Below are 17,829 nucleotides of genomic sequence, written 5' to 3'. Positions count from 1 at the left end.
GAGATATGTCTTATAAGACCAGTGACAGTAGAGATATGTCTTATAAGACCAGTGACAGTAGAGATACGTCTTGTAAGATTCAGTGACAGTAGAGCTACGTCTTATAAGACCAGTGACAGTAGAGATATGTCTTATAAGACCAGTGACAGTAGAGATATGTCTTATAAGACCAGTGACAGTAGAGATACGTCTTATAAAACCAGTGACAGTAGAGATATGTCTTATAAGACCAGTGACAGTAGAGCTAGGTCTTGTAAGATTCAGTGACAGTAGAGCTACGTCTTATAAGACCAGTGACAGTAGAGATATGTCTTATAAGACCAGTGACAGTAGACATATGTCTTATAAGACCAGTGACAGTAGAGATATGTCTTATAAGACCAGTGACAGTAGAGATATGTCTTATAAGACCAGTGACAGTAGAGATACGTCTTGTAAGATTCAGTGACAGTAGAGCTACGTCTTATAAGACCAGTGACAGTAGAGATATGTCTTATAAGACCAGTGACAGTAGAGATATGTCTTATAAGACCATTGACAGTAGAGCTACGTCTTATAAGACCAGTGACAGTAGAGATACGTCTTATTATACCAGTGACAGTAGAGATATGTCTTATAAGACCAGTGACAGTAGAGGTATGTCTTATAAGACCAGTGACAGTAGAGATACGTCTTGTAAGATTCAGTGACAGTAGAGCTACGTCTTATAAGACCAGTGACAGTAGAGATATGTCTTATAAGACCAGTGACAGTAGAGATATGTCTTATAAGACCAGTGACAGTAGAGATACGTCTTGTAAGATTCAGTGACAGTAGAGCTACGTCTTATAAGACCAGTGACAGTAGAGATATGTCTTATAAGACCAGTGACAGTAGAGCTACGTCTTATAAGACCAGTGACAGTAGAGATACATCTTATAAGACCAGTGACAGTAGAGATACGTCTTATAAAACCAGTGACAGTAGAGATATGTCTTATAAGACCAGTGACAGTAGAACTAGGTCTTATAAGACCGGTGACAGTAGAGATATGTCTTATAAAACCAGTGATAGTAGAGATATGTCTTATAAAACCAGTGATAGTAGAGATATGTCTTATAAAACCAGTGACAGTAGAGATATGTCTTATAAGACCAGTGACAGTAAAGCTACATCTTATAAGACCAGTGACAGGAGAGCTACGTCTTATAAGACCAGTGACAGTAGAGCTACGTCTTGTAAGACCAGTGACAGTAGAGATATGTCTTATAAAACCAGTGACAGTAGAGATATGTCTTATAAGACCAGTGACAGTAGAGATATGTCTTATAAGACCAGTGACAGTAGAGATATGTCTTATAAGACCAGTGACAGTAGAGATACGTCTTGTAAGATTCAGTGACAGTAGAGCTACGTCTTATAAGACCAGTGACAGTAGAGATATGTCTTATAAGACCAGTGACAGTAGAGATATGTCTTATAAGACCAGTGACAGTAGAGATACGTCTTATAAAACCAGTGACAGTAGAGATATGTCTTATAAGACCAGTGACAGTAGAGATACGTCTTGTAAGATTCAGTGACAGTAGAGCTACGTCTTATAAGACCAGTGACAGTAGAGATATGTCTTATAAGACCAGTGACAGTAGAGATACGTCTTGTAAGATTCAGTGACAGTAGAGCTACGTCTTATAAGACCAGTGACAGTAGAGATATGTCTTATAAGACCAGTGACAGTAGAGATATGTCTTATAAGATTCAGTGACAGTAGAGCTACGTCTTATAAGACCAGTGACAGTAGAGCTACGTCTTATAAGACCAGTGACAGTAGAGATATGTCTTATAAGACCAGTGACAGTAGAGCTACGTCTTATAAGACCAGTGACAGTAGAGATACATCTTATAAGACCAGTGACAGTAGAGATATGTCTTATAAGACCAGTGACAGTAGAGATATGTCTTATAAGACCAGTGACAGTAGAGATACGTCTTGTAAGATTCAGTGACAGTAGAGCTACGTCTTATAAGACCAGTGACAGTAGAGATATGTCTTATAAGACCAGTGACAGTAGAGATATGTCTTATAAGACCAGTGACAGTAGAGATATGTCTTGTAAGATTCAGTGACAGTAGAGCTACGTCTTATAAGACCAGTGACAGTAGAGATATGTCTTATAAGACCAGTGACAGTAGAGATATGTCTTATAAGACCAGTGACAGTAGAGATATGTCTCATAACAGTGGTGACAGTAGAGATATGTCTTATAAGACCAGTGACCGTAGAGATATGTCTCATAACAGTGGTGACAGTAGAGATATGTCTTATAAGACCAGTGACAGTAGAGATATGTCTTATAAGACCAGTGACAGTAGAGATATGTCTTATAAGACCAGTGATTGTAGAGCTACGTCTTATAAGACCAGTGACAGTAGAGATATGTCTTATAAAACCAGTGACAGTAGAGATATGTCTTATAAGACCAGTGACAGTAGAGCTACGTCTTATAAGACCGGTGACAGTAGAGATATGTCTTATAAAACCAGTGATAGTAGAGATATGTCTTATAAAACCAGTGATAGTAGAGATATGTCTTATAAAACCAGTGACAGTAGAGATATGTCTTATAAGACCAGTGACAGTAAAGCTACATCTTATAAGACCAGTGACAGGAGAGCTACGTCTTATAAGACCAGTGACAGTAGAGCTACGTCTTGTAAGACCAGTGACAGTAGAGATATGTCTTATAAAACCAGTGACAGTAGAGATATGTCTTATAAGACCAGTGACAGTAGAGATATGTCTTATAAGACCAGTGACAGTAGAGATATGTCTTATAAGACCAGTGACAGTAGAGATACGTCTTGTAAGATTCAGTGACAGTAGAGCTACGTCTTATAAGACCAGTGACAGTAGAGATATGTCTTATAAGACCAGTGACAGTAGAGATATGTCTTATAAGACCAGTGACAGTAGAGATACGTCTTATAAAACCAGTGACAGTAGAGATATGTCTTATAAGACCAGTGACAGTAGAGCTAGGTCTTGTAAGATTCAGTGACAGTAGAGCTACGTCTTATAAGACCAGTGACAGTAGAGATATGTCTTATAAGACCAGTGACAGTAGACATATGTCTTATAAGACCAGTGACAGTAGAGATATGTCTTATAAGACGAGTGACAGTAGAGATATGTCTTATAAGACCAGTGACAGTAGAGATACGTCTTGTAAGATTCAGTGACAGTAGAGCTACGTCTTATAAGACCAGTGACAGTAGAGATATGTCTTATAAGACCAGTGACAGTAGAGATATGTCTTATAAGACCAGTGACAGTAGAGCTACGTCTTATAAGACCAGTGACAGTAGAGATACGTCTTATTATACCAGTGACAGTAGAGATATGTCTTATAAGACCAGTGACAGTAGAGGTATGTCTTATAAGACCAGTGACAGTAGAGATACGTCTTGTAAGATTCAGTGACAGTAGAGCTACGTCTTATAAGACCAGTGACAGTAGAGATATGTCTTATAAGACCAGTGACAGTAGAGATATGTCTTATAAGACCAGTGACAGTAGAGATACGTCTTGTAAGATTCAGTGACAGTAGAGCTACGTCTTATAAGACCAGTGACAGTAGAGATATGTCTTATAAGACCAGTGACAGTAGAGCTACGTCTTATAAGACCAGTGACAGTAGAGATACATCTTATAAGACCAGTGACAGTAGAGATATGTCTTATAAGACCAGTGACAGTAGAGATATGTCTTATAAGACCAGTGACAGTAGAGATACGTCTTGTAAGATTCAGTGACAGTAGAGCTACGTCTTATAAGACCAGTGACAGTAGAGATATGTCTTATAAGACCAGTGACAGTAGAGATATGTCTTATAAGACCAGTGACAGTAGAGATATGTCTTGTAAGATTCAGTGACAGTAGAGCTACGTCTTATAAGACCAGTGACAGTAGAGATATGTCTTATAAGACCAGTGACAGTAGAGATATGTCTTATAAGACCAGTGACAGTAGAGATATGTCTCATAACAGTGGTGACAGTAGAGATATGTCTTATAAGACCAGTGACCGTAGAGATATGTCTCATAACAGTGGTGACAGTAGAGATATGTCTTATAAGACCAGTGACAGTAGAGATATGTCTTATAAGACCAGTGACAGTAGAGATATGTCTTATAAGACCAGTGATTGTAGAGCTACGTCTTATAAGACCAGTGACAGTAGAGATATGTCTTATAAAACCAGTGACAGTAGAGATATGTCTTATAAGACCAGTGACAGTAGAGCTACGTCTTATAAGACCGGTGACAGTAGAGATATGTCTTATAAAACCAGTGATAGTAGAGATATGTCTTATAAAACCAGTGATAGTAGAGATATGTCTTATAAAACCAGTGACAGTAGAGATATGTCTTATAAGACCAGTGACAGTAAAGCTACATCTTATAAGACCAGTGACAGGAGAGCTACGTCTTATAAGACCAGTGACAGTAGAGCTACGTCTTGTAAGACCAGTGACAGTAGAGATATGTCTTATAAGACCAGTGACAGTAGAGCTACGTCTTATAAGACCAGTGACAGTAGAGATATGTCTTATAAGACCAGTGACAGTAGAGATGTCTTATAAGACCAGTGACAGTAGAGATATGTCTTATAAGACCAGTGACAGTAGAGATATGTCTTATAAAACCAGTGACAGTAGAGATATGTCTTATAAGACCAGTGACAGTAGAGATATGTCTTATAAGACCAGTGACAGTAGAGGTATGTCTTATAAGACCAGTGACAGTAGAGATACGTCTTGTAAGATTCAGTGACAGTAGAGCTACGTCTTATAAGACCAGTGACAGTAGAGATATGTCTTGTAAGACCAGTGACAGTAGAGCTACGTCTTATAAGACCAGTGACAGTAGAGATATGTCTTATAAGACCAGTGACAGTAGAGATACGTCTTGTAAGATTCAGTGACAGTAGAGCTACGTCTTATAAGACCAGTGACAGTAGAGATATGTCTTATAAGACCAGTGACTGTAGAGATATGTCTCATAACAGTGGTGACAGTAGAGATATGTCTTATAAGACCAGTGACAGTAGAGATATGTCTTATAAGACCAGTGACAGTAGAGATATGTCTTATAAAACCAGTGACAGTAGAGATATGTCTTATAAGACCAGTGACAGTAGAGCTACGTCTTATAAGACCAGTGACAGTAGAGATATGTCTTATAAAACCAGTGATAGTAGAGATATGTCTTATAAAACCAGTGATAGTAGAGATATGTCTTATAAAACCAGTGACAGTAGAGATATGTCTTATAAGACCAGTGACAGTAAAGCTACATCTTATAAGACCAGTGACAGTAGAGATATGTCTTATAAGACCAGTGACAGTAGAGATATGTCTTATAAGACCAGTGACAGTAGAGATGTCTTATAAAACCAGTGACAGTAGAGATATGTCTTATAAGACCAGTGACAGTAGAGATATGTCTTATAAGACCAGTGACAGTAGAGGTATGTCTTATAAGACCAGTGACAGTAGAGATACGTCTTGTAAGATTCAGTGACAGTAGAGCTACGTCTTATAAGACCAGTGACAGTAGAGATATGTCTTGTAAGACCAGTGACAGTAGAGCTACGTCTTATAAGACCAGTGACAGTAGAGATATGTCTTATAAGACCAGTGACAGTAGAGATACGTCTTGTAAGATTCAGTGACAGTAGAGCTACGTCTTATAAGACCAGTGACAGTAGAGATATGTCTTATAAGACCAGTGACTGTAGAGATATGTCTCATAACAGTGGTGACAGTAGAGATATGTCTTATAAGACCAGTGACAGTAGAGATATGTCTTATAAGACCAGTGACAGTAGAGATATGTCTTATAAGACCAGTGACAGTAGAGGTATGTCTTATAAGACCAGTGACAGTAGAGATACGTCTTGTAAGATTCAGTGACAGTAGAGCTACGTCTTATAAGACCAGTGACAGTAGAGATATGTCTTGTAAGACCAGTGACAGTAGAGCTACGTCTTATAAGACCAGTGACAGTAGAGATATGTCTTATAAGACCAGTGACAGTAGAGATACGTCTTGTAAGATTCAGTGACAGTAGAGCTACGTCTTATAAGACCAGTGACAGTAGAGATATGTCTTATAAGACCAGTGACTGTAGAGATATGTCTCATAACAGTGGTGACAGTAGAGATATGTCTTATAAGACCAGTGACAGTAGAGATATGTCTTATAAGACCAGTGACAGTAGAGATATGTCTTATAAGACCAGTGACAGTAGAGATATGTCTTATAAGACCAGTGACAGTAGAGATATGTCTTATAAGACCAGTGACAGTAGAGCTACGTCTTATAAGACCAGTGACAGTAGAGATATGTCTTATAAAACCAGTGATAGTAGAGATATGTCTTATAAAACCAGTGATAGTAGAGATATGTCTTATAAAACCAGTGACAGTAGAGATATGTCTTATAAGACCAGTGACAGTAGAGCTACGTCTTATAAGACCAGTGATAGTAGAGATATGTCTTATAAAACCAGTGACAGTAGAGATATGTCTTATAAAACCAGTGACAGTAGAGATATGTCTTATAAGACCAGTGACAGTAGAGATATGTCTTATAAAACCAGTGACAGTAGAGATATGTCTTATAAGACCAGTGACCGTAGAGATATGTCTTATAAAACCAGTGACAGTAGAGATATGTCTTATAAAACCAGTGACAGTAGAGATATGTCTTATAAGACCGGTGACAGTATAGATATGTCTTATAAAACCAGTGACAGTAGAGATATGTCTTTTAAAACCAGTGACAGTAGAGATATGTCTTATAAGGCCAGTGGCAGTAAAGCTACATCTTATAAGACCAGTGACAGTAGAGATATGTCTTATAAGACCAGTGACAGTAGAGATATGTCTTATAAGACCAGTGACAGTAGAGATATGTCTTATAAGACCAGTGACAGTAGATGTATGTCTTATAACAGTGGTGACAGTAGAGCTACGTCTTATAAGACCAGTGACAGTAGAGATATGTCTTATAAGACCAGTGACAGTAGAGATACGTCTTATAAGACCAGTGACAGTAGAGATACGTCTTATAAGACCAGTGACAGTAGAGCTACGTCTTTTTAGACCAGTGACAGTAGAGATATGTCTTATAAGACCAGTGACAGTAGAGATACGTCTTATAAGACCAGTGACAGTAGAGATATGTCTTATAAAACCAGTGACAGTAGAGATACGTCTTATAAGACCAGTGACAGTAGAGATATGTCTTATAAGACCAGTGACAGTAGAGATATGTCTTATAAAACCAGTGACAGTAGAGATGTGTCTTATAAAACCAGTGACAGTAGAGATATGTCTTATAAGACCAGTGACAGTAGAGATACGTCTTGTAAGACCAGTGACAGTAGAGATATGTCTCATAAGAGTGGTGACAGTAGAGATATGTCTTATAAGACCAGTGACAGTAGAGATATGCAAATTAGGTGTAAAAATGTTCATTTTTGGTCAAAAACTTTTATCTCAAAAAGTACTTGGTCAATGAGTCTGAAACTTGGTGAGATATTTCTGAAAGTGTTGTTCTGCAGATTTTCTTCAAAACATTTTGACAAAATTGGCCCTAGCAACCATGACCATGCACTTAGCAACAACCAAATGGCATTATATTTTTGTTAAATAACAACATCTTCTGGTAGGCAAGTGAGAAAACATTTTAAAAATGTATGCAAATATCCCTAGCAACCATGACCATGCCCATATTAACATCCAAACGGTTATATATTTCACAAAGATAACAACAGGGATTAATAGACAATTGAATAAACATTCAAAAAATGTATTTAAATTTGCTTTGCAACATGACCAGGCCAATAGCAACAACTAAATAATCATGTATGCCACAAAGGTAACAAACAGGAATTGGAAGACAATGAATAAACATTTTTTTAAAAATGTATGTGAATTTGCCTAGCAACAAGACCACGCCCATAGCAACTGTCAAATGATCACGTACTATATTGCAAAGATAATATCAGGAATTCATACACTGGTGAACAAAAACATTAAAAAATGTATGCAAATGTATCTAGCAGCATGACCACACCCATAGCAACAGCAAAATGATCGCATATCGCAAAGATAGCAACATGGTTGGATAGGCAACTGGATTCAGCAAATGAACACTTATTGTTAGCATGGTTTAGCATATGGATAAACATTTTTAAAAGTGTCTAACCTCATATTATCAATGATTACCTTTCTAATGAGACATTGACCTTTGGCCTTGACAAACATTTTCAAGGTGAAATGACCAACATTTTTCTTTGCTACAAATGTATATTACTCAAGAAGTTGAATAAACAAAGACTTCATTTAAATGTCTATGCCCCAAAAGGTCAGCTTTCTTTTCATATGTAGACCTTTGCCTTTGACCTCCATATTCAAGGTCACATAGTAAATTGGTTCACTGTGAAGTTTTGTATCCGGAGACACTATTCAGAATTGCAGAATATGTTTGCCATGAAACGTACAAGTTGGGGACTATGTCATCAATTGATGGGGGCTATGTCATCAATTGATGGGGAGTATGTCATTGATTGAAGGCTTGTTCAATTTAATATGGTGTTCTTTAATTTGTTTATTTCAGATCAGTTTCAATTTGAGATTTGGCAACAAGCGAGTGAAAGGTTCAGATAGTATGTTGGAAATGGACATGAATGTTGAAACGTAAGTTTACACAACTTTGTCTGTTGACAAGGGTTTAATATCCTATACTTCCATATATTTTTAGCAAGGAAGACATTAGCCATATCCAGGGTTTTGAGATAAAAGAGAACTATTAAGATAATGTTTTAAACCATGGAACTATAACCCCAGGAAGGACAGCTGGTCATAGATCAAAGGGACAGTCATCGCCTCTGCTGTTTGCTAAGAAAACAAGTCTGTTTTCATAGTACTAAGGTGTGAACAGCAACTTTTTAAGATCGTAACAAGCTTAGCATATTAATGAGGGCGTTCAGGTTTTGTTCGGGTGTTCTCAACTATTATCGGTAGCGTCATGACGCATCATTGATCAAAACATGGCCACCGACAAGTAATTCTGTGACATGGCGTGAGTGACTTCTGACTTTGACGATGAGGACAATACGGCGTATGCCGGTTATCGAACTTCCGGTTGTTTCGCAGGAAAGTATCGCAAGAGGGCGCACCATATCTGACAAAGTGAGGGCCAGAATTTTCGTCATGGCATCTAATAGTATGGCGATGTATGAAGCTGTCAACAAAATGGGCTTAAAAGAACTCCGTGCATTCATAAAAGAGCGGAAAATTACTACTTCTAAATCTACTAGATATCGCCAGAAATGCTGTCAACCTTGGTCTTGAAACACTAGAAAATGATAATTTTCTGAGAGAACGGAAGAGGAGATGAATAGTGGATGTCGGGCATCAAAAGATAGAACTAATCGACAGCGGAAACATTGAAAATTGGACGGAGGACCTTCGAAATATACCCAATGTAGACATGATAGACATCTTTCTTTACCTTACTGGTGTCTGTTGCTGGACCAAAGAACGATTAGAAAATTACAAATCTGACAACAGCTTCCAATCTGATTAAAATCCGATGTAGATGTTGGCTAATCGTTCATTGCTATTTTACCTTTGTTATTATTTTGCCTGAATTGACCTTCTTGGTACATGTTTACATTTTCTAGCCTGCCTGATCGCCTCCTCTACGATCAGGCTAAAAAATTTAAACATGTACCAAGAAGGTCGATTCAGGCAAAATAACGAAGGTAAAATAGCAATGAACGATTAGCCGACATCTACATCGGATTTTAATCAGATTGAACAGCTTCCAGCTACAGTCATCGCACTAGTTTCCCGGACAGCAAACTACCGATGTTGCCAGCTAATTAGTGTGCAAGATTGAGAGTTCGATCGACAATTACCAAGCCACATGTTTATATTGTAACTGATGTCGCCGCATACTTAGTCCTTTCTTGTTTATTAGAGCAGTGGTGTAGCACCACGGACTTTGTCCGGAAGAAACCATTTCATGTTCTGGTTATAAGTTGGCATAAACATATTTGTATTGATATACTCAACTTTACTATCACACTTTGGTAAACTTGCTAATATCTATTCAGGACCATCAGTGTATAAAAAAAAACATTGAAGTCGGCAACGAATCATAAATATTGTTATTGTGATTGATGTACCACACAGCCCACCTGTTCAATGAATCGGCCTTCCATGTAACGTAAACGTGGTTCACTCATACCATGTCTTATACCAATCTGATTAAAATCCGATGTAGATGTCGGCTAATCATTCATTGCTATTTTACTTTCGTTATTTTGCCTGAATTGACCTTCGTGGTACATGTTTACGTTTTTATCCTGATCGGTAGAGGAGGCGATCAAACATGTACCACGAAGGTCAATTCAGGCAAAATAACGAAAGTAAAATAGCAATGAACGATTAGCCGACATCTACACCGGATTTTAATCAGATTGGTTTTATACAAGCTGCAATAACTGTAGCGTATATTGTGATTTTGAGGGTTCTTTCCTCTGTTTTTGTACCTTTTTCCGTTCCGATGTTTGACTGGAAGCAATCGCTACAATTTCTCCAACGGTAACGCAAATGGACGAGGTCACACTGAAAACGTGAGTGAGATGTCAGTGTACTACCCGTTTCAAAATGTTGTTACTTTTGGGTTTTCCTCAGGTCGAATTGCAGAGCCAAACTTACGTGAAATATTAGGAGAACAAGAGGTTAATTTGCTATTTCGTTATTTGATGGGCAATAATGCAATATTATAGCGTAAAGTTACAGGGAATGACAGAAAATCTTTAGTCAGTGGTTACGATGCCTATAGACTCTATGCTTTGCAACGATACTCTACAATTCTGGCCCTCACTTCCGGTTCTAAAACAGCCCCCCTAGTGGCCAAACAATCATATCTTTGATCTTTTTGGGGCTTCTTCGATAACCGGCATACGGCGTATTCTTTCAACACAAACGATGCTGATACTCTTGAAAGTGCTATTGTGGAAGAGGAGTGTTTTCGTGTATGTATGGGCCCGGAGTCGGGCTCAATGATAGCGTGTGACGGCGAAGGTTGTCCTGTTGTAAATAGCAAAATAAACATAAACAATCGAGTGTGATCACAACATTAGGCGTAATAACCTTGAAAATCAGCGACATTTGACAGTCATTTGACGCTTGGCAACAATCTGCAGCTAAGAGATTTTGGTGTCATCGGAAATCATTTAATCAGCGGTTCAAATTTTACTAAGACACTTTTTATCAGAGATTGTCGCGAAGAAAACAGTCAGGAGGTGAAATTAACTCACAAAAAATGTAATGGAAGTTAAAAATCCTCATAACTATCCTAGTTGTCGCTCGATTTTCAAATGTTTGGTATGACCAAGCTCGTAGTGATGCTATCTAACTGCTGAAACACTTTGCGCAGTCGCATTGAACCCCCCCCCCCCCTATTCAACTGCACTTGCATAGCAACGACCCTGGATTTTTGAACGCCTTAACAACAGAAGAATGGCGTTCTTGAACCGTGGAGGCGATGGCTGTGCAAAAGGGACCCAACACAATAGAGACAAAGGGATTAACTTGGTCTAAAACAAAAGATTTTAAATCGGATTAAGCCAGTCTCCTTCCTGGGGTTCTACTTCCATGTTTAAACAGACCACCTAGTCTATCAGCTAGCCCTCGGATGTTCTTCCGATAAAATACGACACACAGCCGAACAACACTATCGAGGATGGAACATCCGAGGTCTAGTGAATGTCATCAGGATATAAATAACTGCCAATCAGAGAACCGTATTAGCAACAAGCACAAACAGGACAATAGCTAAATTTTCATGCATATTCATCTTAAGGAGGGGCTTGTAAAATAACCACCAATGCGTTAACTAAAATGTGTGAATGACAACGTCTACACACTCATCAAACACAATTACCATAAACTGATAAGACATAGTAATGACATAAATGTGTTTGTCAACACCTGCATGCAGAGATTGAATATATTAAAGTATATATATGCATATATGGCCCAACCCACCGCTTATCGTAATCTCAATGGAATGTCCGGTCTGAAAATGACATTCGCTAGACTGTTCAGGCAAGCCCTCACATGCGAACTTCGTTCGCTTATAGTTATAGCATCGAAAGAAAGCCTGAACGTCTAGCAGCAAGACTACAGACCACCTTGCAAGGCACACCTGTAGTAACAAACATATTTATTGACACCTTGCACTGTTTAGTTTACTATTGTATAGGAATCAGGTGTTAATCCGTTATCATGTTTTGTTGTACTACTTGTCTGGTTGGTGAGTGTGGGAAAGACTAGGGGACTAAGCTAGTTTATCTTTGTTAATATTGGTCTGACACTTGTGGCTGTATATGGCCTTCTCTGGTATGCTCTTACTAAGTCTTAGCACTTGGCAAGGGAACAGTACAGCAGTTGCCTTACTCCCTGGCATGCAGAACTAGCTTTCTCTCCGTGTTGTACAATAGTAAGCACCTTTTTATATCCATTGGTCATCTCACGATGCAATATATTGCATCTTTTATGCATAATTATGGACTTGGGACTGTGATAAAAATCACAACTGTGTCTTATTAGGATACAGGAATTTCGGCATAGCTAATGTTTGGCTTGCTTGCATCTGATTTTGGCTACAATTGATATGGAATGCTCCAAATCTCATTATTTATTCATGAGGACATCGCTGTTTACACCAATGAAAAATATATACTGCATAGGAGCTTTGTTTAGATACATTTCTGATTGGGTTAAAATTTAAGTTTCACCATTATACTGCAGTTAAAATTAATATTCTTTGAAAAGTTTCCTTTCCAAGAGATTCATGGTAAATGTTGATGGCTTTTACAATTTGTTTAATATTTCTTTTTTCTTTGTTCAATATAACACTACACTTATGGCATTCTTTTACATGTATTCTGTGGACTTCCTTTCATAGTGGCATGTAATGAGAATGCATAACTGGAAATTCAACCTTCTTTTTCCCCTCATGTATATAATTATAACCACTATTCATTGATGCAATCATCATGCTTTTATATACAGAACCAGCAAAGACATAGCTCCAGACAGTAACATGTATTCAATATCTGCCAAGGTAGAAGTTGTCACTGATCTCAATCTGTTTGGGTGAGTATAACAAATAAATCCATAAATAAACAGTGTAGACAATAGTTACTATATTAAGTCTAGTGTGCATTCCTTTGATGTACAAAAGTCATCAGTGTTGCAGTCAGACCACGTTTTTGCGTCATTTGACACAATTTTCTCTACCTGACCCACATTTTTGCAAGTGATGGGTCATAGGTGACACACGATAACGGATTAATAGACAATTGAATAAACGTAAATTTGCCTAGCAACAAGACCACGCCCATAGCAACAGCCAAATAATCATGTATATTGCAAAGATAACAACAGGAATAGAAAGACAAATGAATAAACATTCAAAAAATGTATGCAAATGTGCCTAGCAACAAGACCACGCCCATAGCAACAGCCAAATGATCACATATATTGCAAAGATAACAAGGGATTAATAGACAATTGAATAAACATTCAAAAAATGTATGCAAATATGCCTAGCAACAAGACCACGCCCATAGCAACAGCCAAATAATCACATATATTGCAAAGATAACAACAGGAATAGAAGACAAATGAATAAACATTCAAAAAATGTATGTAAATATGCCTAGCAACATGACCACGTCCATAGCAACAGCCAAATGATAGCATGTATCGTAAAGATAGCAACATGGTTTGATAGGCAACTGGATATTCATTCAACAAATGAACACTTATTGTTAGCATGGACTAGCATATGGATAAACATTTTAAAAAACTGTACGGTGGTTCTCGTTCTACTCTGCCCTTGAAACTATCATACAATTTACAAGCCTCACTACAAACTACAACTATGCAGTTGGAAGGGACTAGCTACTGATAACGGAAAATTTCTCTACGATCTTGAGAAAATTAAGGAAACTGACAATATGTAAGTCGTTAGTGGACATGACATCAAAACAACACCAAATGCAGTGAAACACTTCACTTACATTACTTCACGATCATTAGGCGTGACTTCATTCAGAACATCCTAGATAACCTAAGTGAGAGATTTCCTCAACAATCAACAGAGTTAGTAAATGCCTTTCACTGTTCTAGCCATTAGGCCGCTATCATTTCTGTCCAAAGACGAACTTACTAAATATGGAAACCAAGAAATCAGAGTATTAGTAAACCACTTCGGGGAAGCTAAAACATACGGCGATGATACAGTTGTAGATCGCATAGTGGATCCAGCGTGTGTAATGTGTGAATGGGCAACCGCCAAAGAACTTGTGTTGTCACAGTTATACCCATGCAATAAGATGGCTACATTGTGGAAACTGATGTATATATATCACAGAGACCAGTTTCCAAACTTTGTAAACCTTGCTTAAATAGCTCTTATATTGCCTATCCAAACAGCAGATTGTGAACGCGGGTTTTCCATTCAGAATAAGATCAAAACAAACATTCAAAATAGACTCGAACCTGATAGACTGGATGTCTTATCACTGATCTCAACTGAGGGACCACTGATTGACATGTTCCCATTCAAGGAGGCTCTTAAAGAATGGAAAACAGCAAAACAAAGACGCATAGAAAAAATAAAATAAATAGTGACTTTGTGTAGGGTCTATGCTTTACTGTGGATAACTCACAAAGATAATCAGTCAGCAATTGTTTTAACAAGTAAACAGACATCATGTTGGAGAGAGATATGTTTATCAAAAGTCAGTTTGATACAATTATCAATGTAACTATTATGAGGTCATGAACTCATCAAGTCTTGAACAGTACATTGAATGATTGACAGTAACAATGAACAATAGTTAGTCAGCTGTAGTTATATAGAAGATATGACTCGACAGTCGACTGTAATCAGTTTTCACATTTGCATGTAAACACTGAAACAAGATTGGTGCAGGATTATTTAAACTTACGTGTAATTGTGTTATATGAGTGTTTTTAGTCCCCGCCGGACGAAGTCCGGACGGAAACTTATAGATTGGGTTCCGTCTGTCCGTCCGTCCTTCCATCTGTCCGTCTGCAGCCGTTTCTTGGAGATGCCTGGACTGATTTTTTGCAAACTTGGTACAGGGACAACATACTATGGCATACATATGCACGTCAATTTGTTTTATGATACGATCCAATATGGCAGCCTAGCAGCCATTTTGTTTGCGAATTTTCCCTGTCCAAAGCCATAACTCAGACATGCGTGAACAGATCTCGTTCAAAGTTGGTATTAAGACAGTGTTCTATGACATACATGTGCATATTCATTGTTGTCGTGATACGATCCAATATGGCTGCCTGGCAGCCATTTTGTTTGCAAATTTTCCATGTCCAAAGCCATAACTCAGACATGCTTGAACAGATCTCATTCAGAGTTGGTATTAGCACAGTGTTCTGTGACGTACATGTGCATATTCATTGTTGTCGTGATATGATCCAATATGGCTGCCTGGCAGCCATTTTGTTGGCGCAGTTTTCTATGTCCAAAGCCATAACTCAGACATGCCTGAACAGAGTAGTGATATCAAAAACAAAATGTATGAGGCCAAACAACATTAACCAGGTTTGAAAATGACAACATAAACTGCCAGTTCCTTAAAACCCAATCATTTTCAATGACTTGTATTGAGTTTGTTATATACTAGTACATTGATGTAATGATACATTTCGTAATGCCCCACAAAAAAATAAGATGACCCAGAAAAATGAAAGTTACGGGACACAATGTCCCACTCTGAGAAAAAGCTGGCTGTAGCACTGAGTCATTCTTAATAATTATTGAATATTTATGAATGTGTTTGGGCTTTAGGTACATGTGTTGACAAATGTTGAGAGTTGAAGCAAATCCTATGTTGAACACATGTCTATGTAATTGTTGATAGATGTTGAGAATTTAGGAGATTCATTTTATTTGGCCTATGGTGGATTGGGGGGGGGGGGGTGTTGTTTCACCCTGTTTTTAGCACAACTGATGTTATACGGTTTAGTGCTACATAGGCATGGCAAAGTGTCTGTCTGTCTGTGTGTGTGTGTGTGTGTGTGTGTGTGTGTGTGTGTGTGTGTGTGTGTGTGTGTGAGTATAAGCTACTTAAAGTCAAAAACTGCTGGACCGAGCGAAGTGATATTTGTGGTCATAAATGATGGTCATGTTACTTCTGGTTTCTACTTGGGAAATTGTTCAAATGAAAATGATTGCATCAGACATGTGGATTTTGGGTCAAAAAATGTTTATTTTTGGTTAAAAAAAACAAAAAAACTTTAACTCCAAAACTACTAGGTAGATTGACATGGAATTTGGTGGGAACATTCTTAGGGGTGAGTAAATTAAGAAGATTTGCTCATGGCATGATGATTCCATCAGTAATATGCAAAGTAGGGCTAACAATGTGTCTTTTTGGTCAAAAACCTATCATTCCAAAACTATGTAGCAGATTGGGCAGAAATTTAAGTGGATGCATCTGTGGGTGTATAGATGAAGAAATATTAAGCATATAATGATCTCATCAGTAATATACAAATTAGGTGTAAAGATGTGATTTTTGGTTAAAAATTTATATCTCAAAAAGTACTTGGTCAAAGAGATTGAAACTTGTGAAGGTGTTTCTATAAGTGTTAGTTATACTGCGGATTTTCTTCAAAATGTTTTGACACAACTGGCCCTAGCAACCATGACCACACCCTTAGCAACAATCCAATGGCAGTATGGTCAAATAACAACATCATCTGATAGGCAAGTGAGTAAACATTCACAAAAATGTATGCAAATATCCCTAGCAACAAGACCTCGCCCATAGCAACAGCCAAATGATCACATCTGTTGGGAAGATAACAATGGGGAATAATAGAAAATTGAATAAATACATAAAACTATGTAAATTTGCCTAGCAACAACTTTAGGCTTGTATGTAACGGTTAACTCTAAACTAAATCTATGATGAATACCACTGGTTGCTAACAATTTTTCTGTTGTGTCTAATGAACTAATCCCATTCTATCTATTTTGTTGATAGTGAGTCTTCACCACCAGAAGTACGATACAGTGGTGCAGTGAGAGGAGAGAGTGCTATGGAGTATGAGGACCAAATTGGCAACATTGTGAGCCATACCTATATTGTAAGTATATTACTAATATCCAGCTATCCAGCTGTTAGAATGTAATTTTATTAAAAGTTATCAGTAAAATAACTTAAGGGAAGGTTCAATCAAATGACATTGCAATTTCTATTGATAAAATAAATGTGTGACAAGTTATTTATACCATTTTTTGAACTCAATCTTTGGTATAGTTTAAAAATCAGTTTTAGCTTTTGATATATGTATCATGTTGCCATTTTGCCCTTAAATACAGCGTCCTCCAGTGTTCACTTTTAGAAACTGTGACGTCACATCATCCTATCACTGAGGAAAAAGTAATTCCATGTATAAAGCCAGTAAATGTTACCAGTGTACCTGAGTACCACATGAGTGTGGCCATGATATGATCAATGTGAAATGATACAAAACATATAAAGTCCTTTGAAATTTGTGTTTTAACTTTATAGAGAAGGCAAGTTAGTGTAGTAAAATATCTTCAGTACGATTGTACATTTTTTTTTAAAACAACGGGTAGTCTGATTGCTTTGCTTTCTGTGGTACTGAGAATCGATTGTTTTCATTTTGATACATGA

At 37.6% G+C, this 17,829-nt stretch overlaps 1 protein-coding gene across 1 annotated transcript in view; it reads left to right on the top strand.

The window, feature by feature from the left end:
- LOC144434676 (integrin alpha-6-like) overlaps window positions 1-17,829 on the top strand; it is a 207,381-nt gene that overhangs the window by 146,909 nt on the left and 42,643 nt on the right. The window contains exons 17-19 of the mRNA XM_078123182.1: window positions 8,667-8,746; window positions 13,142-13,225; window positions 17,173-17,275. Of these exons, the coding sequence (XP_077979308.1) occupies window positions 8,667-8,746; window positions 13,142-13,225; window positions 17,173-17,275 (267 nt within the window). The remainder of the gene's footprint in view (window positions 1-8,666; window positions 8,747-13,141; window positions 13,226-17,172; window positions 17,276-17,829) is intronic.

This window comes from Glandiceps talaboti, chromosome 4 (assembly GCF_964340395.1).
Source record: "Glandiceps talaboti chromosome 4, keGlaTala1.1, whole genome shotgun sequence".
Lineage (NCBI taxonomy): Eukaryota > Metazoa > Hemichordata > Enteropneusta > Spengelidae > Glandiceps > Glandiceps talaboti.
Note: the sequence above shows the minus strand (reverse complement) of the source record. Positions and strands in the feature narration are given on the sequence as shown.